The sequence below is a fragment of the Engystomops pustulosus genome, chromosome 1, assembly GCF_040894005.1.
Source record: "Engystomops pustulosus chromosome 1, aEngPut4.maternal, whole genome shotgun sequence".
NCBI lineage: Eukaryota > Metazoa > Chordata > Amphibia > Anura > Leptodactylidae > Engystomops > Engystomops pustulosus.
In genome coordinates this window covers 273,989,066-274,013,452 of record NC_092411.1, presented here as the reverse complement: position 1 = coordinate 274,013,452, position 24,387 = coordinate 273,989,066, and the positions used below count along the sequence as shown (strand labels likewise).

The following is a 24,387-nucleotide window of genomic DNA, read 5'->3' as shown; positions in this document are numbered from 1 at the left end:
GGTCGCCATGTGTATTATGATGAGAGCCGCCACAGTTTATACACTCCTTTCGGAGAGTCTTTGTATAACATCTCTGTTCTAATGTTGAGGTTCCAGACCTGACGTCCATTCTTTCAAAGATTTTTAGTAACGTATATTCTTGAGTATATGCCGACCCGAGAATAGGCCTAGGTACCTAATTTTGCCACAAAAATGTATTGACTCGACGATAAGTCTAGGATCGGAAATGCAAAAAACTACTTTTTAATAAAATGTCCAGCAACAGAGCCCCCCTACCTGATACAATGTCCAACAGCAGAGCCCCCTTACAAATAATAAACTTTGTACTTACCTCTTCTCCCCTTGGCTCGTTTTCCCTCCTCAGCCCCAGCTTTCTGGGAGTGCAGGCAGAGGCACGTCCATGTTCTCTGCCCGTGCGCTCTGCGTGAGCAGTCCCTCTGCCCACACTGCCGGGAAGCCAGAGCTGAGGGGAGGAGATGAGCTGCAGGGAGGAGAGGACGCTGAGTATAAGCTCGGCTTATACTCGAGTATATATGGTAATATGGCCATAAAACGATGTTTATCAAGGTAAAGTATAAAGTATTTATTACCCCTATCTGAATGGAACTATGTAAAGTTTATCACTAAAATAAACCAAATAACAAGATATCGGGGCACATTTACTTACCTGGTCCTGCACGATCCCCGATCTGGAGTGTCCGTTGGAATGCACATCTGCCGCGATTCAAGAAGATCCTGCGCCAGATATCCTGCATGTGTCGCTTCCCCGCTCAGGTCCGCCGGAGTTCACCTTCTTCTTCCCGGTGCATGTAAGTGCTTGGCTTGCGACACAAATGTAAATGTTATATCCCGTGCTTAGTCCGAATCCGTTGGATTGTCCGACGGCCAACCCCCAATTTCTGTTGCGTGAAAGTCTGCGCCGATGTGCCAAAATCCGTTTGCATGTGACACAATCCCCGACGCGATCCCCCAAAAAACGGGAAATCTGACAAAAATGCGGCCACGGGACCCTTAATAAATAAGCCCCATTATGTAGACATATATAGAGATTTGTATGGACTTTGTATAATGCTTCATTTCTCCTGCGGGGGAGCTGCAGGGAAACTGAAAACTTATTGCCAGGTTACATCATAGATCACAACTGATTGCTTCAGTACCAAGCAGGGAAAACTTTTGCTCTAAGTTTAGGGTCAGGTGGTAAGAGTTCACCATTGTAGGCATGTGGAGACTTATAGCCATAGACGCTCCACTAGGGGACTGTAGGCAAACATGCAAGTAAGTTTTGCAGGAATGGATAAGGAAACCATGCCTATTTTAGCTACCTTGTAAGGCAGCTCCCTTAAAAATCAAGCATGACCTTCAGGTCATGACCTCCAGATTTAAAGAGAACCTACCACCACGAATCTACCTATAAAGGTAGATCGGGTGGTAGGTGGATGTAAGGGACGTGACGATAGCTCTTTTTAGAGCTAATCCTCACGTCCCCGCTAACTTTTGGGAAACTTTATTGACCTAATATGTAAATTTCGTTATGCGGCTACTGGGGCGTGGAGTAGCCGGAACGAGGCTACACAGCGCAGCTACTCCACGCCCCAGTAGCCACATTACTCCTCCTACCCTGTTGCGTGCGGCGCGCAGCTCCTCGTAGCTGCGCGCCCTCGTCCGTCATGATGGTGTTCTGCGCATGCGCAGAACGCCGGCTGAGCAGTCCCAGCTCCGAGGCCGGAGCTACTGCGCATGCGCAGTAGCCGGCTTGTCGGACGAGGGCGCGCAGCTACGAGGAGCTGCGCGCCGCACGCAACAGGGTAGGAGGAGTAATGTGGCTATTGGGGCGTGGAGTAGCTGCGCTGTGTAGCCTCGTGTCCGGCTACTCCATGCCCCAGTAGCCGCATAACGAAATTTACATATTAGGTCAATAAAGTTTCCGAAAAGTTAGCGGGGACGTGAGGATTAGCTCTAAAAAGAGCTATCCTCACATCCCTTACATCCACCTACCACCCGATCTACCTTTATAGGTAGATTCGTGGTGGTAGGTTCCCTTTAACTTTCATGTCGCAATCCAATGCACTTACATGCACCAGGAAGAAGAAGGTGAACTCCAGCGGCCCTGAGCGGGGAACAACACATGCAGGATATCGGGCTCACAATCTTAGTGAATCGCGGCACAGTGCATTCCGGTCGGACAATGTACTTTTGGGGAACGCATCAGGATGGGTAAGTAAATGCCAGGCGCCATATGTTACCAGAGTAAAAAACCGTTTCCAGCGTTTTTTGCTCAGATTTAAGGCATTGCAAACTGCCAGTCACATCTCAGTTCCTCCATTTCAATATTATATTTTCCTCTAAAACAATTTTTCAAAAATCTCATGATCCTACTGTAATCTTTTCACAAACCTGATGTTGCGAGTCATATGATCATCATGTAAAAAGGGTAATTTCAAAGGCAAACAAAAAATGCTGTTAAATGATGTGTAATTATACAATATTCATTTAATATGTGATTTAGTAGAAAGTATAGATGAAAGAAGCGAGCGCTTGAAAAGCATAATAACATATCTGCCTGTGTCGCAATTTGCCGGTCGGCTGTCGAGCTGCTTTCTTTCAGTGCCATGGAATATAAACTCGGAAATAAAAAAAGGGATTTAGGATAGTGTAGAAGACTGATTATTATAATCATTTGTTTAATGGTGCCAAATTATTCTGAAAGACAATAAATCATTTGTTTAGATACATGCGGAGAATGATTAACTCGCTGGTGCTCACAGATAAAATTAGTAATTAGGCGAGCGCTTGTGTTAGAGCAAGAAGCAAAGTCAAGAGAATGTCAGAATGTGTTTAATTAACTTCCTATAAACATGTGCACGAGACGGCAGCTATGGCAGACTCCATATACTCAACCCATCCCATCAGGCGGTAGGTTGTCTTTAAGGAGCATCTTTATCATGTCGTAGCATCCGATGGTGAACTTTGGTTCTCAAGCAGAAAGTCCAGTGGAAGAATGGGCCAAGTATTCTCTAGTTCCTGCCAAGACTACTTCTCCATGGCTTCTCTTAAAATTTCTTGAAGCATTGGCTTGTGAGGTGAGCTATGGTAGGCATGAGGAAGATCTTACTCTCTATATTCAACCTGTGCCATCAGATGATTGATGGCGTTTTCCTGCCCAAAACCGTAACGAGCATCCTTATCTTTCCTTAGCATCCAAACGTGGACTGAGGTTCTCAAGCATGAGTCCTGTGGAAGAATGCGCCAAGTAGTCTCTAGATCCTGACAAGACTACTTCCCGATGGCTTCTCTAAAAATTTCTTGAAGCCTCTTCCTCATGAGCTATGGTAAGCATGAGGAAGATCTTACTCTCTAAGTCTAAACGGAGCTTTCCTGCCCAAAACTATAATGAGCATCTTTATATTTCCTTAGCATTCAATCGTGGACTGAGGTTCTCAAGCAGGAGTCCTGTGGAACAATGGGCCCAGTATTCTCCACAACCTGACAAGACTACTTCCCCATGGTTTCTCTAAAACATTCTTGAAGTATTTGCTCGCAAGGTGAGTTATGTTAAGCATGAGGCAGATCTTACTCTCTATAATCAACACATCCATCATATGATTGGGGGTTTCCTGCCCAAAACTTTCAGGAGCATCATTATCTTTCCTTATGGTTTCCAATGGTGGACCAAGATTCTCAAGATTCTCGAGTCCTGTGGAAGAATGGGCAAAAGATTCTCTAACAAGCATCCTTATCTTTCCTTAGCATCCAAAAGTGGACTGAGGTTCTCAAGCAGGAGTCCTGTGGAAGAATGGGCCAAGTAGTCTCTAGATCCTGACAAGACTACTTTCCAATGGCTTCCCTAAAACATTCTTGAAGCATTTGCTCGAAAGTTGAGCTATGGTAAGCATGAGGCAAATCTTATTCTCTATAATCAACCCATCTATCATATTTTTGGAGTTTTCCTGCCCCAAACTGTCAGGAGCATCATTATCTTTCCTTAACATCCAATGGAGGACCAAGATTCTCAAGCAGAGAGTCCTGTGGAAGAATGGGCAAAATATTCTCTACTTCCTGACAAGACTACTTTCCCCATGGCTTCCCTAAAAATTCTTGAAGCATTCGCTTGTGAAATGAGCTATGGTAAGCATGAGGCAAATCTTACTCTCTATAATCTGATGCTGGATTGAGGTTCTCCAGCAGACGGTTCTGTGGAAAAATGAGCCAAGTGTTCTCTAGTTCCAGACAAGACCGATTCCCAGAACTTACTCTCTATACTCAACTTATGCCATTAGATGATAGGTTGAGTTTTCCTGCCAAAGAATCTGATGATGGCCTGAGGTTATCAAGCAGAGGGTTCTGTGGAAGAGAAGTATTCTCTAGTACGACACCTGCAGGAAATTGGACAGACGACCTTAGTGAATTGCGCTGAAACCGAATCCTCGTCAGACAACGCACCGCGGGATCGCAATGGAACTGGGTAAGTAAATATGCCCCACTGTTTTCTAAATCCTGACATGACATCTTCCCTATGGCCTAAGAATAAATAGAAGTCTCCAGGTCTCTTCTTCTTTTTTTTTCTTTTCTTCTTTCCTTTTTGGTTCTTTTTGTCAGTGTAGATTTGTTCGTATTTGTTTAGGTCGGATTTGTGTACTGGTTCCATATCTTTAGGAATATGCATATGACATTGATATATTCATGTAACCTATTACATCTTCCAATCCTTTGCTTTTTATACTTTTGTGTATGTAGATGTTTTAGTTATCCTTTATGTTTTTATAACGTCTGGGAGCACTGCCACAGAGAGCTCGTTGGACTTACCAGGGGTTAATTCTTTTGGTGTTGGAACTCTGCCTCCCCTGGCACCGCCCAAAGCGATGATGTTCAAGGTGGGGTATGTTTAAATGTCTGAAGCATCGTGTACACATTAGATCATGAACGCGAAACGCGTTGATCTTTTCTATGTATGTGTCTGCTGCATTGTTTTCCCCTCTTCAATAAAGAAGAATTACAGCTCTTATCAGATCTTTGTAAAATATTGCGCTGAACATCTACTACAAACCTTCCTTTTCCGTTGTGTGTCCGTGGACTCTGGACGATGTTACGTGCGCTACTTTGCATATCTAGCTGATGGAGGTGTCAACAGTAAAATAGGGGTAAGCTGGCAATCCTATTTGTATCTCCCCATTTACCTGCTCACGCCGATTTCACGACAACTGGATGTGAAGGGGACCATACCATGTGGCAGACTGGGTCAGCGCTGGGCGTTCCTACCCCATGCCTGCACACTACATATAGCCTGCACCAGGAGCTGGTGAAGGCATAGCTCCCAACCGTCCCGGTTTTGGCGGGAAAGTTCTGGGTTTTCACCTCTGTCCCGCTGTCACGGGTAGCGGGTAGATTGTCCCAGATATTCTCTCCAGGTCCCGTACTGGCTGGGGTTGTCCCGGCTCTGTGTCACGCCTAGTAAATACTTTCAAAGCCAGAACTTGCGTTACTGAATGACTTCTACAGACATCGGGCAGGGAAACCTTTTGAGAGATGTGTGGGTTTAGCGCAGAGCAGGGACCACGTCATCAGGTTCATATCACCATATGTCCATAAATTATATCTACATCTCCCTGGGCTTCCCCAGACACAAAGGGGCACATTTACTAACCGGGACTTAGGAGTTCATAGAAAGTCATGTTCAGACGATGATGCATTGTGCCGCGATTCACTAAGATCGTGCGCTCGATATCCTGCATGTGTCGCTTCGATGCTCAGGTCCGACGGAGTTCACCTTCTTCTTCCTGATGCATGTAAGTGCATTGCCTTGTGACAAAAATTGAATCTTAAATCCCGCACTCAGTCTGAATTAGTCGGATAGTCTGATGGCTCACCCCCCGTGATTTCTGTCGCATGAAAGCCGGTGCCGCTGTGCCAAAACCCGATTGCGTGCAATACAATCCCCTGCTAACCTACCTGTCACAGCAGCGCAAGTCCCTGAAAATGCCGGAAAATCCGACGAAAGTGTGGCTGCAGACCCTTAGTAAATTAGCCTCAAGGTCTCTATTTAATTCAATTAAATACATCTTTGCCCGAGCCAGGATTTGGACCCACAACCTCCACACTCCACCTGCCATAGAGAGAGATAGAGCCTCTATCCACTGGGCTATGGGCTTAATCATACAAAGGCTCACAATGCGCCAGCCTATCATACACTGCCCCATTGAAAGGACAGGAAGTATAAATGCTTTTGTAGTCCCCTTCCACATTACAACTCTCCCCTTACGTAAATAACACACGTAAAAACCTTTAGGAACATAATTGGGAAGTATTTTGACATCCCGGTTCCAATTACCTCTTAATCCTTTTAGTTGTACAAGGCAGTGAGCTACCATGTATTGATCCGAAATAGTTTAAAGCCATTAATACGCCAAATCTAACAAAGACTTTTAGGAAATGCACAGAATGACTTGTGTTAGCTCACCGCCGTCATAAGCATGCTAGAAAAAAGGGTAAAGTAATCGCCAACCATTACAGCCTCTTGTGTAACTATATGCTGATTGTCTACAGGAATATTAACACAATGTGACTGCTGAATGGCTCTTATACCAATGGTGAGAGGAACAGCCGGAGGAAAGCCAAATGTAACAATGTAAAAACATGGCTCTCAGCTAGAAGTATACTCACGTGCCACCTCTCTTATAAGTCATGTACAGCTATAGAAACAATTGTAGAGATTACATAAAGACGTGATTTATATCCATAAGGATTCTATATATGTATATATACACACACACAATACTATAGTGGGGTCACTGAACTATGTGCACATCCATGACATCACTATTCCGCTGCTGGTGCAGTCACTGTGTACATACATGACATTACTTATCCTGTACTGATCATGAGCTTCATCCTGTTTTACTGGTGGTTTTGTTGACTAACTAAGAACAGCAGAATGGTGAATGGTGAATCTATTGTCTCCCATTGTGGACTACAACTGCTATGAATGAATGCTGGGGCCTGGAGGCAGCTGGGGGCCCAGAATACCAGAGTGGCTGCTGGCGGTTGCACTGATGTCACGGTGCTTGGTATGGGGACCAGAGGGCTGTCCTACAGCCTGGCAGCTCTCCGGCGGGTGGTGTGTGCAAGAAATATGGAGGGAGAGGCTGATGTACTGGTTCTCCCTGGGGAAACTTCTGAGTTTCTGTAAGATATGTCCCTGGGTGATGGATGGGGAGCCCGTGGTAGTGACAGCCGTATCCAGGGATCAGACGGAGGCAACATTGTGCAAATCAACTTACAGTTCTTTATTGAACAGCAGGCAACGGCCAAAACACGATTAACACCGGATTCTGGTTACTGGAGTGGTCATGAAGTGTGGTCCGCAGGATTAGTGCACCAGCCTGAAAGTAGATGCAGGCTGGGATAGTTGAGGTGGGGCTGTGTCCAAATTGTGAAAGCTGCAGCTCTCGATGAGAGTCTCCTGACTCAGTTCCTGGGATTGGTATCTGTAGCAGGACAGAAGGTGTACTGAACACTGTCTCTCTCTCTTCAATCTGAACAGACTCCTCAGACAGACCATGAGCTTCCCCAGCACAGGGGTTTTATACTCCCCCTGGTCAGGTGGTAGCACCTCTCCAATCACAGTTAACAATACAGCCACATTATTGGATAATTACTTACACCAATTCAACTGTTGCCTTTTCAGGCAGAATCTACAGCTGCAATTTACATTAAGTTCTCCTAGCATTATCCTCTGGTTGAGTTGCACAGGCTCACCAGATAGATCCTGACAGGGAGAGGGCGCTATTCGCAACTACCACGTTGAATATACGTTGGCAGGGGCGTTGCAGATACAAACAATGGATAAAAATGGCTCTGTTCAGTGATAATAAATGCAGAATTGCTATTGCCTATAAATCACTGCACACATTTCCAAATTTCCTTATAGAAATATCACCGATGATATCACACGGTGACATCATTAACATATGTTATTTAAAGGAGATGTCTACATAGTGAGATGACTGGTGTAACATTGTAATCCATCTCTCCAGGTCGCCTGATCCCAGGAAATATATTCCAAAAACTAAATTTACTCTGTCATTTTAACAAGGAGCAGCATAATGAATGTGTGGATGTGCAGCAGTAAAGGAGGTGTAACACAACTGACTTGCTCCAGATGCACTCGTCTCCGCAAGCTGTTTGCCTTTTTGGCATCGGGAATATGGTATAAATTGCTACTTTGTATAAACAAAGCTGTCCTCTTTATTGACCATGATATGTGCTTGTTCTCTGCCAAAAGTGTGGGTGCAGCATAAATTCAGAACCCGACTATTTACTGGAAGCATCTTCAACTTGACGCTCCACATCCCACTCTGCTGAGCGAGGACTTTCATCGTAACGAAATTATTGTGATCATGGCTCTTTTATTACTCCGCACAATGACAGATTTTACAGACGCCAGTCATAAGATCCAAAATATTGTCAAACACTGGGATCTTGACAACATCATTGATCACTAAACATATCATTGTAAAATAGAGTGTCAGGCTTGCGGGTTGTGGATTCTCTGGAGCACTGCAGATGGTGACACAAGCCACTAACTGGGACCGGAGTCTAAGTGGTACCCGGTTTTCACCAGAGCCCGACGCAAAGTGGGTTAGACAAGCTGCGGCGTGGTACCACCAGGTCGTTCGTCAGGTGTGACTTGTCTGCAGTGGCGGCCAAGGTCGAGGTACAGAGACGGCAGACAATCTCGTGGTCAGGTCCAGGCACAGGGTCAGGGCAGGCGGCAGAGATGCAACGTCAGAGTCCGATCCTGGGTCAGCAACAGGAGGTCCAAGCAGATGGGAAAGGGAGCACGGCACACAGGACAGCAGCACAGAGGGACACTGGTACACAGGAACGCTGGAGACACAGGAACACAGGAGACGCAGGAACGCAGGAAAAAGAGCTTTCTCTCAGGCTGTGAGGCACAAAGATCCGGCAAGGCAGAAAGGAAGGTGCTGGCTTTTTAAGGGGAAATTCAGCCCTTTAAATTTCCTGGAAGTGCCGCACGCCCTAAGAGACGGAGACGCGCGCGCACGGAGCTCGGCAGGGAATCAGGCACGGGGAAGGGTAAGCTGCTCTGGCACCGCTTGCGAGCCCCGGGGAGCATGGGTTAGCCTGCGACCCGCGATATGGGTCGCGGGACCATCCATGACATAGAGCCCATATTTTTATAATATAAGATGTTGAGACTGTGAGTAATCGCCATTTCATGCGATTTCAGCTTAAAGTGAAGAGATTAATCTTCCCTTCTCAAAGCTGTGTAACCAAACATCGGGAGATTAGATGTGAGCTCATGCAGCCTGCATAGACACACACTGTACAGGCTGGAATACACATCTCTATGGGAAGGAGTAGTTGGATTTTATTTTACAAACTAAGCAGAATTTGTTAATGACAGATATTTAAAAAATGTTCACTGAATCCCCCCTAACACCATGTAAAAAAAATCTCAAATGATGGTTACACTTTAAGACAGATAGATGCAAGTCTTGTCTTATTGTCTTGTCTTATTTGTCTTATCTTGGGGGCGGGGGTTTACATGAAAGAAAATTAACCAACCAAAAAACAAAAAAATTCTTTAAATACTCACCTCCGTTCCTCTTCACCTTGATCCCGGCGATGTCTGTCGCTAGTCTTGACACGCTGTGATCACCTAGAAGTCATAATTAGAAGGCCGGAGCACGGGGACAAGATGTCCGTTGCTCCGGGCTGCTAGTTATGCACGCCCCCGCACCTCCCCCTCCCATGCTGAGAGCATGGGAGAGCGAGGTGACATCACACAAGAGGAGTGACGTCACCTCCCTCTCCCAGCATAGGAGGGGGAGGTGCAGGAGCGTGCATAACTAGCAGCCCGGAGCAACGGACATCTTGTCCCCGTGCTCCAACCCTCTAATTATGACTATTCTACGTGATCCCAGCGTCGGACAGCTCCGGGATCAAGATGAAGAGGAGTGGGGGTAAGTATTTCTAGGTTTTTTGTTTTTTTTTTTGTCTGGTTCATTTCATTTAATTTTCTGGTCTGGGAGTCTACATTATTATAAGTTGTTTGGTCTCATTATTATCACTTAATAGCAGGTGTGAGCTGTATTGTCAGTTTTTGTCTCTTCTGGGGGCTGCATTATTATTAATTATGTGGTCTGTTTCTGTATTATTATTCCTTGTTTCGTCTGGTTTGGGGTCTATTAACTGTCTACTGTGTATTTTTGTTGTTTCTGGGATTATATTAAGTGCTTTACTATGATATTTATAGATTAAGAGATGGAAGTTTCTGCTGTAGTCCCGTTATTGGTGCTTTTTAGTAGTAGTGTATTAGTGCACCCCTGGTCTAGTAGAACCCATTGAATTTGTATTTTGTACAGGGCGCCATTTATATATTTAAAGGTAATGTATATACAGGCAGTCCCTGGGTTACGTACTGGGTAGGTTCTTTTGGATTGTACTAAAGTTGAATTTGTATGTATCAGAACAGGTATATTTTATCATAGTAGCTCCACACAAAAAAAATTGTGCCAGTGTCAATTGGATTTTCAAAATTTTTTTATGTTATCGGAACAAGGGTGATCAATGAAACTTCATTACAGACACCTTACAGCATCCAGAGACCTTCACCAGAGGTCACAGGGGTCAGAGAAATCCGTCTAGGGGTCGGGTGTCCTTAAGTCAGGGACCACCTGTATTCTATTTGTATATAAGATCCTTAAGATAGATCCTAATGCCTCATTCCTGTGCGTCTTCCTTTCTCTGAAGTTATGCTCACATTATTTTTGGTAATTTTTAGTATTTTAATGTTTTTAAAGTTTAATAATTAGTATTATTTTTTTGCTGGCTGTGTAATAGGTGCACCTCATATATAGTCTTATAGGTTTATTATTTTATATTAGTGAAAGGGTCAATGAATATTCACAAAAGACACCGGAGGCGGCACCAATCTTGTCCGCAGCATCCGTGAGCCAAGCTGTAGCTTAAAACAAAGATGGCTTGGGTCAAGCAAAGTTAAAGGGGCCCAAAACAGTCACCTGAAATGTATAAAATGCTGAATGGAAGAACTCATATCTTTAGCACTTTATTCACTCGGGTGATATTTATGAAAATCTGCCCATCAGTTTATAAGTCAATTAATAAAGAGGAGTGCACCAGAACTTTAGGTTCGGCGTCCTCCATCCGGCAGCTCCGCTTAACCTGGACATGTTTCTTGATGGGCTTCAGAGGAGCCAATCTAGAAGCTTTATGCCCCTAACAACTAGACATGGCTGTGATTGGTGAGGTGGTTGACACCTGGTGGACAAAATTGGCCAATTACAGCCATGCCTAGTTGCTAGGGTTAGAAAACTGCCTGATTTGCAACCGTCCAGAGCTGCTGCACGGAGGACGCTGTACCTAAATTTTGGATCCTCTCATCTCTAATTATTAGCAAATTATAAAACTAAGGGGTGTACCCTTTGACTTTTCTGTGGTGGTGTGACTCTGTATAAAAGATTACCTGCCCCTTGGCGAGTATGAGCAATTTTAATAAACATTTTTTTGAATGGGTGGATACAATTTAAAAAAAATTGAGACTGTTGATCTTGCTAAGATTGGAACCATTCCAGATTTTAGAAATGCATCAGAATGTTCCGAATTGAGCCAAAGTCCCTCTCCCAAGTCCCCTCTAGTCGGGTTTCACGATTTTTTCCGTTTTGCCCAGAATTGCCCCTGGTTTTTGGCGCACACGATCGGATTGTGTCGCATCGGCGCCGGCTTGCTTGTGACACAAATTGGGGAGCGTGGACGTCGGACAACTTGACTGATTCGGACAAAGCGCAGAATTTTAACATTTTTTTAAAAATTCTGTCGCAAGATCAGCACTTACATGCACCAGGAAGAAGAAGGTGAACTCCGGCGTACCTCAGCGGGGAAGCGACACATGCAGAAAATTGGATGCACGATCTTAGTGAATCGCGTCCGCTCCGAATCCTCGTCAGACAACGCATGGCACGGATCGCGGCGGGACGGGTAAGTAAATGTGCCCCAATATCCGCAATCAAGGATTTTGGCACTAACTTTGACATAGAATATCTGTCGTAAAGTTGAATTAACTTATTCCCGAAGAGTTATAGCAAACCTGTGCCCTGAGCTGAAGTCTTTTTCTTCCTCCAGCACTTCTTGACCTCTGACGCAAAGCGCATGAGCAGTTAGAGGTTGTCAATGAGCACAACACAAAAATTTACAGGATTTAAAAATACCAAATATGTCTCCAGTCCTGAAGCATGATGGGATAGAAATTCAGACTTCAAAAAAGAACCCTTATTTAACACAGTCAAACAAAGTCTTAGCCATCTAACTTCATAATGTCTCCCGCCTCATTGACGTTAATATCCAGTAGGAATGAAGCGCCCCTTTAAAATAACTGCTCGGGTCAATGATTCTTCAAGACAGAAGCGCGCATCGTACTGTAAGCGTTGAGGAGTCATAAGTCATCTCCAAGCGAAACAGACATTGAACTGAGCAGATGTCATTTTGGACAAAGGACTCCCTTAAAGGGAACCTACCACCACGAATCTACCTATAAAGGTAGATCGGGTGGTAGGTGGATGTAAGGGACGTGAGGATAGCCCTTTTTAGAGCTAATCCTCACGTCCCCGCTAGCGTCACATAAACTTTATTGCCCTAATATGTTAATTTAATTAAGCGGCTACCGGGGCGTGGAGTAGCCGGACACGAGGCTACACGGCGCGGCTACTCCACGCCCCAGTAGCTGCTTTCCCCCGCCTACCCTGTGATCTTCGGCGCGCAGCTCCTGGCAGCTGCGCGCCCTCGTCCGAGAAGCCGGAGTTCTGCGCATGCGCAGTAACTCCGGCCTCGTTCCCGAGATCGCGCATCTTGGCCGGAGTTACTGCGCATGCGCAGAACTCCGGCTTCTCGGACAAGGGCGCGCAGCTGCCAGGAGCTGCGCGCCGAAGATCACAGGGTAGGCGGGGGAAAGCAGCTACTGGGGCGTGGAGTAGCCGCGCCGTGTAGCCTCGTGTCCGGCTACTCCACGCCCCGGTAGCCGCTTAATTAAATTAACATATTAGGGCAATAAAGTTTATGTGACGCTAGCGGGGACGTGAGGATTAGCTCTAAAAAGGGCTATCCTCACGTCCCATACATCCACCTACCACCCGATCTACCTTTATAGGTAGATTCGTGGTGGTAGGTGCCCTTTAAGTTGGAGGTATATTTAGCATAATTGCTTTGGAAGTTCTTGTGTGTCGCCTGTGAAAATGCATTTAGGCATTTCTCCTGTTTGCTTCGCTGAACAATAAGCCACATTTTGCCTGTATGCATAACATTATGGAGCTTGGCTGCCGGGAACGCGCCACCACTAAGCGCTCACTCCACAAAACCCGTATTCATATTTTCCATTTGCCTGGCGAAGCAAATTAATTTCAGTTTTAATAAACATCCATTGACTTCCCAACAATCCGGGGTGTAATTAACGCTCCCTTCTAATTCTGTTTGGGCGCGTGCTATTCACTTGTCTGAGCGAATGGCAAAAAAACAAAGAAGTTGTTATGGAAACCGATTCACCATTCGGAATTATTGTGGATTCTAAACATGGCTGGCCGGTGCAGCATGCCCTCCATTCCAAACATGACGGCGCGTCGGAGGAAAGTGGAGCTGGTACTGTGTGCATTCATGCTGATAAGAACCTAAGAGACTACAGCTGCTTTTATTTATCGAGGCAGCAATGGCCCAACGTGAGATTGTTTGAGGTTGATAAATAACTTGTGCGGGAATAGAAGTGGAGAGCGGTGACGGGAGTAAAGGGCTCGGAGTTTCTGGAGAACGTAGGAGAGATGCAAACAAGACCATCTGCGGGACACGTCGGGAGCGAGGGAAGGGTCTACTGGCAGATGTTGTGGACGCTATAGAACACCTGCCGCAGCAGCAGCTGACTCAGGACCATTCAGAACGATGACCCCTTTTGTTATTTTTTCTCGTACACCAGGATAAAATAGGATCTCATATCAATTTAGGTGGTACAATAATATAACAATATGTTCTATGCAAGAAACTAAAGATAAGATGAATATTTGTACAGAAAACCTGTCCCCTCCAGGTCACACCGAAACCAAATCCTACTGTCCTGCATCATGAGTACAGTATGGAGCTCATTTACTAAGGGCTTCGCGGCCGCACCTTCATTGGGTTTCCCGAATTTTTCCGTTTTGCGCCGAATACCTGCTGGATATCGGGCGGATGACCTTAGTGAATCCCGGCAGAACCCGAATCCACGTTGGAAAGCGCGCCGCGGGATCGCGACAGGACCGGATAAGTATATGAGCCCCATTGTCTTTTGGCTTGAAATCTTACGGTTTTTTTAATATGCAAATTAGCATTTCAGAGCACAATGGGGATGGTCAGGAGGTTCTGTGTACCCACTTTTATCCAGTTTCATTGTACAGCTTATAAGAGGAGGAATTCTGGGACTCCAGTAAGGGGCAGGCCCCCCGAAGTCACAGTGTTTACCCTCTGATCAATTTTCTGGTGTCTCTTTAAGACATCTGTACAATTGGTCAACATGAAAGCGCATATAGATGTTCAGTAATGCAGCAATGTGATGAATAGATCTGCAAGTGTGATCCGGAGTTCTGTGGGGAGTACTGTGACTATAGGCACAATGGAGCGTGGGAACTATGACAACTTTGGAAGGTTGAGTGTCTAGCAGCGATTGTTGGTAGCACTGTGACTGTGTACTACTGGGGGCCTTGTGACTATGAGCTACAATGGGGTTACTGGGACTATGGTCAACTCTGAAAGGCACTATAACTAAGGGCAATTTTAGGAGGGACTATGACTATGGGCTGGGGGGGACTGGGGGCCCTAGACCAGTGATGGCAAACCTTTTAGACACCGAGTGCCCAAACTACATCCAAAACCCATATATTTTTCGCAATGTGCCGATGCAACAATTTAAACAGTAACTTGCTCTGTCACATGTTTAAATTGTATAGGCACCTGAGGACTCCAATACAGTAGAAAGAAGGAGAAGAAGTTTGGATTATCATTGTAGCTTCCTTCCAGTGTCTTGGGCTTTCTGGGACTGCAAGAGGCCTTGTTTCCTATCTGGCGAACTCTGCGCTGGGGTGATGGCATGAGTGCCCATAGAGAGGGCTCTGAGTGCCACCTCTGGCACCCGTGCCATAGGTTCACCATCACTGCCCTAGACTATTAGTTGCACAGGGCACTGTAAATATGGCTATTGAGGTCACAATGACTAAGTTCCTGTGCAGGAACACTGGGACTCTAGGTAACAGGGCTGTTGTGGTGGCACTGAGACTATGGGAGGATGAAGGTGCTGAGAATATGAGAATGTTAACTGCTGGGAGGGCCCTGTCACTATGGGGTGCTGTATGGGCACTAAGACTTTGGGTTACTGTTTAGGGTGATGTGAATATTGTTTACTGGGGGGTCCTATTTATATTAACTATTTTTGGTCTCTTTGACTTCTGGCTACTGTGTGGGGGCACTGTGACTATTGGCTACTACTGGGTCCCTGTAACTACAGGATACTAGAACCTCAGTGACCATTTTGGCTACTGTGGGAGCCCTGGGACTATTTGGTTACTGTGGGACCCAGTACCTATATTGACTGCTGGTGGACCTCAGTAATTATATAAATTATTATGGCAGCCCTGTGATTATATTGGTTACTGTGAGACTCCAGTGACTACAATGGATAGTGTAGATCCCTGTGACTATATTGGTTACTATGGGGGGACTATTACTAAATTGGCTACTGTGTGAGTCCTGTGACTACAATAGCTGCAGTAGACGAAAATATAATTCTATATGATCTTCCCCTAAAGAAATAAAAATGATATCCAATGACATGATTAATTGGCTAATGTTAGACTATCTAGACTAGACAAACAACCACCAGTACACTTGAGCTCCCACAAGTGGTGGGTGCAGGTTACTACAATTTTATTTCTTAAAGGGAACCTACCACCGGAGTAGCCGGACATGAGGCTACATGTCGCGGCTACTCCACGCCCCAGTGACCTCTTTTCTCTGCCTACCATTTCATATTCGGCGAGCAGCTCCTTGTAGCTGTGCGCCCTTGTCCGAGTCCATGGCATCTGCGGCGTAGCTCCGCATGCGCAGTAGCTCCGGCCTCGGAGCCGCAGCCGTGCAGCCGCAGGCCTGCGTTTTACGCAAATTTACATATCCACGGATTAAAGTTTACTAAAAGATAGCCAGGACGTGAGGATTAGCCAAAAAAAGGGCTCTCCTGACGTCCCATTCATCAACCTACCACCCCTTCTACCTTTATAGGTAGAATTGTGGTGGTAGGTTCCCTTTAAGAACTCAACTATGCAGAAGATTTGGAGCTTAGTTTCAGAAGAGAAGCTGTAAACAGTGTAAAGATATTCCAAGAAAGTAATCAGCACAGAATCTGGAACGTGAAAATGAAATATTAAAACATGGCTTTTGGACAGATCATCTCACTGTAAGATCCGGGATCACATTAGACCCCTAAATGTAGGCAAATGTCAAGGGTCGCTGACCCACCACAGCCCGGTCCTAGTCACTAGTGCAGATGTTATGATCAGAGGGTCTGATTCTTATACAGGTCTCACATTTGGAGGTACATGGGACTGTGCTGCAGGAATTAAAGGGTTATATTAACAATTTTGCATAGAAAACTGCAAAGTGAAAAGCCCCCAGGGAAGATGCTTGTACTATTCCTAGCAGAGCAGCAGCGAGTAAAAGTACATAAAAAGCTACTGTGCCGCAGGTTGTGAAAACCTTTAGACAAAACCATTATTTCTCCTCCTTACAAATAATGCAAAAGAAAATGACATGATAATGGCTCCACCTACTGTTACATTGTTTCTGTGAAATTGATTTTCTTTCCAGGCTGAGGATGTAAATAAATAGCTTTTATGAGCAGTTGTTGAAGGGACCAGCGGAGCTGAGAATGCAGTTATTTATTTGTGTACATAGACAATCCATGCAGACAAAAGGAAAGAGAAAGGAGAGATGGAGAGATGGAGAGGAAGACAGAGGGAGGGCAGTAGAGAGGATGACACAGGGAGGGCAGGAGAGAGGATGACACAGGGAGGGCAGTAGAGAGGATGATACTGAGAGGGCAGTAGATAGGATGACACTGAGAGGGCAGGAGAGAGGATGACACCGAGAGGGCAGTAGAGAGGATGACACAGGGAGGACAGGAGAGAGGATGACACAGGGTGGGCAGTAGAGAGGATGACACAGGGAGGGCAGTAGAGAGGGAGACACAGGGAGGGCAGTAGAGAGGATGACACAGGGAGGACAGGAGAGAGGATGACACAGGGTGGGCAGTAGAGAGGATGACACAGGGAGGGCAGTAGAGAGGATGACACTGAGAGGGCAGTAGAGAGGATGACACCGAGAGGGCAGTAGAGAGGATGACACCGAGAGGGCAGTAGAGAGGATGACACCGAGAGGGCAGTAGAGCGAATGACACTGAGAGGGCAGTAGAGAGGATGACACTGAGAGGGCAGTAGAGAGGATGACACTGAGAGGGCAGTAGAGAGGATGACACTGAGAGGGCAGTAGAGAGGATGACACTGAGAGGGCAGTAGAGAGGATGACACTGAGAGGGCAGTAGAGAGGATGACACAGGGAGGGCAGTAGAGAGGATGACACTGAGAGGGCAGTAGAGAGGATGACTCTGAGAGGGCAGTAGAGAGGATGACACTGAGAGGGCAGTAGAGAGGATGACACTGAGAGGGCAGTAGAGAGGATGACACTGAGAGGGCAGTAGAGAGGATGACTGTATGAGGATGGCACAGGGAGGCAGCAGAGAAGTAGGCACAGACAATAGGGAGAATGATACAATGAAGAGTGGAAAGGGAAAAATAGAATGGAATACATTGAGGGAAGTAGAGAGGATGAAGCAGGGCAAAAGTTAAAGAGGAAGAGGGATGGGTTGAAAATTGGAGAGCAAGAAAATAAAGGAAGCTATTTGAGTAAATAAATTGATCATTTAAAAAAGGAAGTGACATGGAGGGCAGTAGAGAGGTTTGCAGATGTAGAAATGGACAAAGGAAGAGAAATAGTCAGGAGCCAGAGATCAGAAAAGACTAAGAATAATAGAAAAAAGGATAGAGAGATGGAGAGAGAAATGCACAGGGATGGGCAATAGAGAGGATGACAAAAGTAGAAAGAGGAAGAGGAGAAAGGAGGGAGATATGGAAAGAGGAAGACACCAAGTGAGAAAGAAGAACAAAGAAGAAGAAGATTATGGAAAAAAGAAGTAAAGGAACATACGAGGCAGGAAATGAGACATAAAAACATAAACATAAGAACATAAATAAACTGAAGTATAAGGAAAGAAAAAGCAATGGAAATCACAATGATGGAAAGGTGAAATAGAGGTGGAGACCGATACTGGAGAATTGTGTGAAAATGATGACATCTGCATGGAACTTGTATCTTCTCTCCTTTTATGGTTACTCGTTACCTTTTACAAAAACATAAAAAATGTTGGCCAAACCTGCCACATCTGGTGGCATCTAATGACCATTCAATGTATATCGGATATCCTTGCTCAGCGCAGGGAATATTAGATTTTCTCATGGCTGATCCTTTCATCTTGAGGGAAATAAGCCCCCACCAGAGGTGTCCCCCCCCCTCTCTGGCCTGAGCAGCCGAGCCCATCGTGCACGAGAGAGATGTCAGCTGCCCGAGGTGTATGGCCAGCCGAAGAATCCGATCAATGCATAGACATAAGCACCCTAACCCATATCTATAGAAATAGACGACTTATAGAAGGGCTGGACGTGGATACACATGTGATGAAGAGGGAGAAAGTAGGTGAAGGAGATGAGCACAGAATGGACACCACACTAGGAAGGCCTGATTTATATCCTGGGGCAAGACGTGACCTAGATTCCCTCGTAGAACATCTTTCTGTTAATTTTATGCTTCTTAAGCTACAAACCCAACAGTAGTAACACGAAGATGGATCTCAGAAGTGACCTGGAATACAGTAATATCTATGACGTTGGCAGAAGATCCTTTAAGTCCTGTAAGTTACGAGGTGCGGTCTACGTTGGATTGGACTTGTTTTCCCAGAACCTTCCATATGGGCTCAATGAGATGGAGATCTGGAGATTTTAAGACAAGTCACCACCGTGCACTCTTGCTCTTCAGACCATTCCTGGACAGATTTTGCAGTGTGGTTATACATTGCAATGCTGGAAGGGGTTATTGTCATTTAGGAATATCATAGCTATGAATACATGGGGGGGGGGGTACTTGGATTTACAATGTTTAGGTAAATGGTAACATCCACATCAATTACATCACACATCCTCCGGAGAAGGGAATTGTCTTCTTCCCATAGTGCCAACGTTTTCCAAGGTAGGTGACACACATGCACCAGGATATCCTCTGTTATTGAAAGTGGGTTGTGGACCAACGCTTCTACCAGACTATTTTAGCTTGGGGATGATGAAATCCTTGGGATTGTCCCTGAGCTAAACTAGCCTGGTGGAAGCATTGGTCCACGACCTACTTTCAATTACAGAGGATATCCTGGTGCAGGGGTGTCACCTAGTGACCCTGTTAGTTTTCACCCTTTAATTCCTGTTTGAGGATCTGGATTTTACTATGTGAGGATCACAAGGCCAGTGTTGTTGCAGTTCTGGTACTACTGACAGCAGGAAAAGGTTGGTGAGAAGATGTTGGTGAAAGGCACCAGAGGAGTCAGGCAAGGAATAGTCATGGACAGGCAGAGGTCAGGGCAGCTGGAGGAATCCAATGCACAAGCTGGAGGTCAGCTCACAAAATGATCAAATTATTAGCTCCCATAGAGTCTAGTGAGAAAAGAAAACCATAGGAACATGAAAGATAAGAGGGAACAGAGGGGGCTGGACCAAAACGGGTCAAACATGGCAGCTTGGATTATACCGTATGTGCAGCGAATATCAGGCTGCTTGCTTTTTGCTTGATCAGTGCTGTATGAAACTATCGGCTCTTGCCCCCTCCGGTGGTGCCTAGAGGGACACCACACAATGAGATGCTATTCTGTGACCATACATTCACCCAGGGGTTGGCACTTGACAAGCGGGCTACACTCATATAGGACAAGGGTCTCTGTAGCATCCATAGAATGAATCACGTTTTATTCCGAGCTGTTTTCTTTGGAACACAAAGCCTCAGTTCATCAGTTACAGATGCAAATTGGGACTATCCTATTTCCTATTCATTACATAATTTTTCTGCTGCCTCTATTTGTTCAGCTCACATTCAATAAATGAGCAACTGGACCGGTGCCCTGGTAAACAGCCCAGCGCCAAGATAAACAATGGCACAAGTAGGAGATGGAGAACGTTCTGGAAACAAATTGTCTCCAAATCAAAAAGTCTAAAGTCAAACTTTTCCCATGTGTTAGGAGGTAGAAATCATGGATACACTATAGAAAGGATTTTCTTAAGGTTCAGCACTTGAACCACAATACTGAGCACAGCACCATACATTTTATAGTGGCCTCCATTGGTATTGCAGCTCAGCACCAATCACTTGAATAAGACTGAACCATAAATAGACCATGTGATGGATTGATGGGACATTGTGATTATTTCAAGCACATACAGGAGATAAGAGCCTACGTTCAAGGCCAGAGCCTGTCAGCAGGATACTGACAAGACTGCCAGGACTTTACAGTCCAAGGCAACAAGGAAATGAGCTAATGCTAAGAGAAATCTGTATTTTAGGATTTTAAAAATCAGTATCAGATAAGATTTGCATGTAGCTGTATAGAGGTGGTCTCCAAGTACAGATTTTATACCCTAGGGATCTTAGTCCAATACTATGCTCAGGACAAACAGTCCATGTGCGGAGGAGGAGCTCAGGATTTAGTATAAGGGTTTATGTATAATCAACATTTATTAGGAAAAGCAAAATGGACTAATACAAGTAGGTGATGGCAGTACATGACTGATCGCTCAGGATCAGGAACATCATAGATCATACATTCGTTGGAACACGGTGAGAAGAGTCACAGCATAAAACGTCAGGTTTAGAACCCCCATATGTCATCCCAATCAAAGAGCCTATTGTAGTATATTACGAATTAACAGGAGAATAGGCAAAACAAGGAAACAAACATTTTAGTATAAGGGTTTAGTGTCATTTATATCTGTTGTACAATTTAGGGTTTTTTTGTACAGGTTAAAAAAAATTAAATCTTCCTCACTCCAAGATATGGGATTGTAGCACCATATAGTTTTTTTTTTTTTACCAGAAATATACCATTTTATGTTATTTTCTGATTTGATTAGTTTATGTTGTTTATATGATGATGAAGTCATTTTGCCTACATTGCTGCAGCAGAGATTTTGCTCTACATCAGGACTCCAGGATAGAGAATGATAATAAAAGATATTACTGAGCATCCTCTGTGTCATATGAAGAAATCTCAGTCCAGGGACAGAGATAAGTTATTATCATCATCACCTGTATAGATGTTACCAGTGATTGGAAGAGACATAGAAAGTCCCGGAAGTAGGTAAATTCCATATCAAAATGGACTTATTTATTACTTCAACTACTTTTATCCTTATTTCTGGCGTAGTTGGAATTTTCCCTCTAGTCTCCACCATTCCCGAGTAATCAACGTCACTATCTTTGAATCTCTAGTGTCAGATGGGTGGAGCCTGGCTGTCTGCTCCAGCCCATGACCACCCATTTGACCGTAGAGAATAAAATTAGGTTAGTTTCGGGGGTAATATAAGTAGCTGGTCTCACAGCCTGGTTCCGACCATCTGACGATAATAATAATCTTAATTTATACAGCGCCATCAAATTGTGTAGCGCATTACAGATTCTGGGGAACATACAAATAAAACATTGTTCCTTATGACTGTTGTTACTCTGTAATGTCTTATTTTATTTGTATGTTCCCCAGAATCTGTAATGCGCTACACAATTTGATGGCGCTGTATAAATTAAGATTATTATTATTATCGTCAGATGAGTGAGGGCACTAGTTAAGGGCCAAACATAATGACCTTATTCAGGGCCTAAAATTCCTGTTCAAATTCAGCCACTTGACCCGGACATATTTCCAGATTGGTGGGCGAATGGTCATTCTGGCAAATTGACACCCCTGGCATCTACCCATGGTTATGATTGGCCAGAGGTGTCCCCGTGGCCAATTATAGCTATGACTAATTGCTAGGGGCATCAATTTTCCCAATTGGCTATTCAATCCAGCAATATGTCTGGGTCATGTGGCTGAACCGCAAACCTGAATGGGAACATTGGCCCGGCTACTAAGGACCATTGGGGGCTAGAGAGAAAATTCCAACTACTCAGTTAGAATAGTTGGACTACTTCCAACTACAGAATTCATGTAACGGCACCTACTAAAGGATGCTAAGGAGATGGAGTTGATGGAAGTGGAGAGATATCCTCTTTATAGTTACATCTACCATCAGTTTTACTAATGGTAGACGTGTCCTACATAGAAGTTTCTGAGGGACGATGTTCCTCAGGACTTCTTTTATTATAACTCTGTATTATCCTGGTGACAGGTTCCAGTCAAACTTTTCCCATCTGTTAACACAACAATTTTGACTCCCACTTCAAAACCAGAGACCACTGTGTCACCCTGTGCTTAAGGAGTGATAGATATCAATAAGGGCACATTAGGTTGATCTGTGTGGGGCTGTAGCACTGATCAAATTTTTTTGTCATCCTCAAGGTTCGAGAAGTGACCCCCATTCACTAGTATTGCAGAACACAAAAACTTTAGCATCAAACTCTGGCTTAAAACTTCAGGATTTTTCCCTTACAAACATAAAAAGAAATAAAAAACAACATTCCAGAAGAAAAAAAGACATAAAACACATAAGAATGTAGTAGGAAGCCATTGTTTACCTGCCTCAGGCGAACTTCGCATCATCGACCAAGGGGTTGTGTTGCCGCCAGATGAAGGGGCCAGAGCATGCTGAGCCCTCCACGCCAGAGGGTAGGGAGCTGCGATACAGGAAGACAGAATTTACATGTGATAAATATCTATAAGACCTAGCGTTTTTTGTGTTTTTGAGGTTATTTCATACCCCATCTGGTCAGGCACTGCATTACCCATACACAACATACATCAGTATATCAGATTTGCCAGTAGTGTTTCTTTATCTCATAAATACTGCACTTTTACTCCTGTCCACTAGAGGTCAGCAAAGCAGACATACAGTCCAGTCTCGTTTTACAGCTGCTGCAAAAAGAAATGTCATCCAGAATAACACATCTCTAATGTTAGCTTTAATAATGTCAGTGTTCTAATTACAAAAGATCCAAATTTTGTGATGTTATAGATAAGTGATACAAATTATATTATAAATTAGATACGTATGACCCTTTGTATTATGAGAAATAGAAAAGACAGCTCAAGCAAGGTAGTGGCTACTTCCTCATTGTAGTCCTTGGACTATGGAGACTGGCAGGGACCAAACTTTACTCCACGTGACTAATGTGCTGAACTAGTGAGAACAGTCACATCCTAGCCCGTCTCTCTTCCATAGGGTTTGCCTATTCTCCTGATCTTTATCAAGGATCCCAAAGAATTTAGCAGAGATGTATTTTTTCGATGTGTGAACTCAGGCCTGGACCATTACCTTTCATATCATTGTGTGGCGCCAGATGGCAATAAATCATGTTATCCTGGCACCATCTAGTGCCATAAAAATGTAATGCAATGCGAATAACAATACATTACAATGGATGGCGGTGATGCACTCAGCCGTCCCCAGCTGGCACCTACATCATCGCCCATAAGTGCCACTTATATTACAATTAGCATTTATACTCTTTATGCAAGGGAAAAAAAAATCACAATGGTTACTATTGTTACAGAAAGGGCATAAAATAGGTGCACTCATAGCAAAGACTAAAACAAAACTCCATGTGGATATTTTTATGGTGGCAGCAATGGAAAATTATGTTTTGCTAAATCACCAATAGCTGAAAAGCACTGAGTGAAGATATAGAAGGGGGGTCATGATGTCATGTTCGGCTGTCCGGTCCAGTAACACGTAGCAGCAGAGGTTTCTTCATGTTGTGTCCAATAACTTATATAGAAAAGAACCTGCATCTAAGAATGAGAGTTAAAGGATGTTCGAGGGTTGGTCACCTGAAGAGTTCCTATCCATGTGTCTTATTAAGCATACAGGTTACTTATAAAGAGAGCCAAACATGGTGTCACAGCAGTTTGGGCTTCAGTACCATCCTCTGCCCATAAAGTATAGCTGCTGTCTTATACTGCACTCCCCGCTGTCTTAATTGATTTCCACCACACTCATCTGTCTCCTTTTGACTTTGTTCTGGGCTGCAGACAGTTAAGCT

General features: G+C 44.5%; 1 protein-coding gene across 1 annotated transcript in view; it reads right to left on the bottom strand.

The window, feature by feature from the left end:
* The window catches only part of CTBP1 (C-terminal binding protein 1), a 280,570-nt gene that overhangs the window by 122,341 nt on the left and 133,842 nt on the right, over nucleotides 1-24,387 (bottom strand). The window contains exon 3 of the mRNA XM_072126236.1: nucleotides 22,924-23,022. Within this exon, the coding sequence (XP_071982337.1) occupies nucleotides 22,924-23,022 (99 nt within the window). The remainder of the gene's footprint in view (nucleotides 1-22,923; nucleotides 23,023-24,387) is intronic.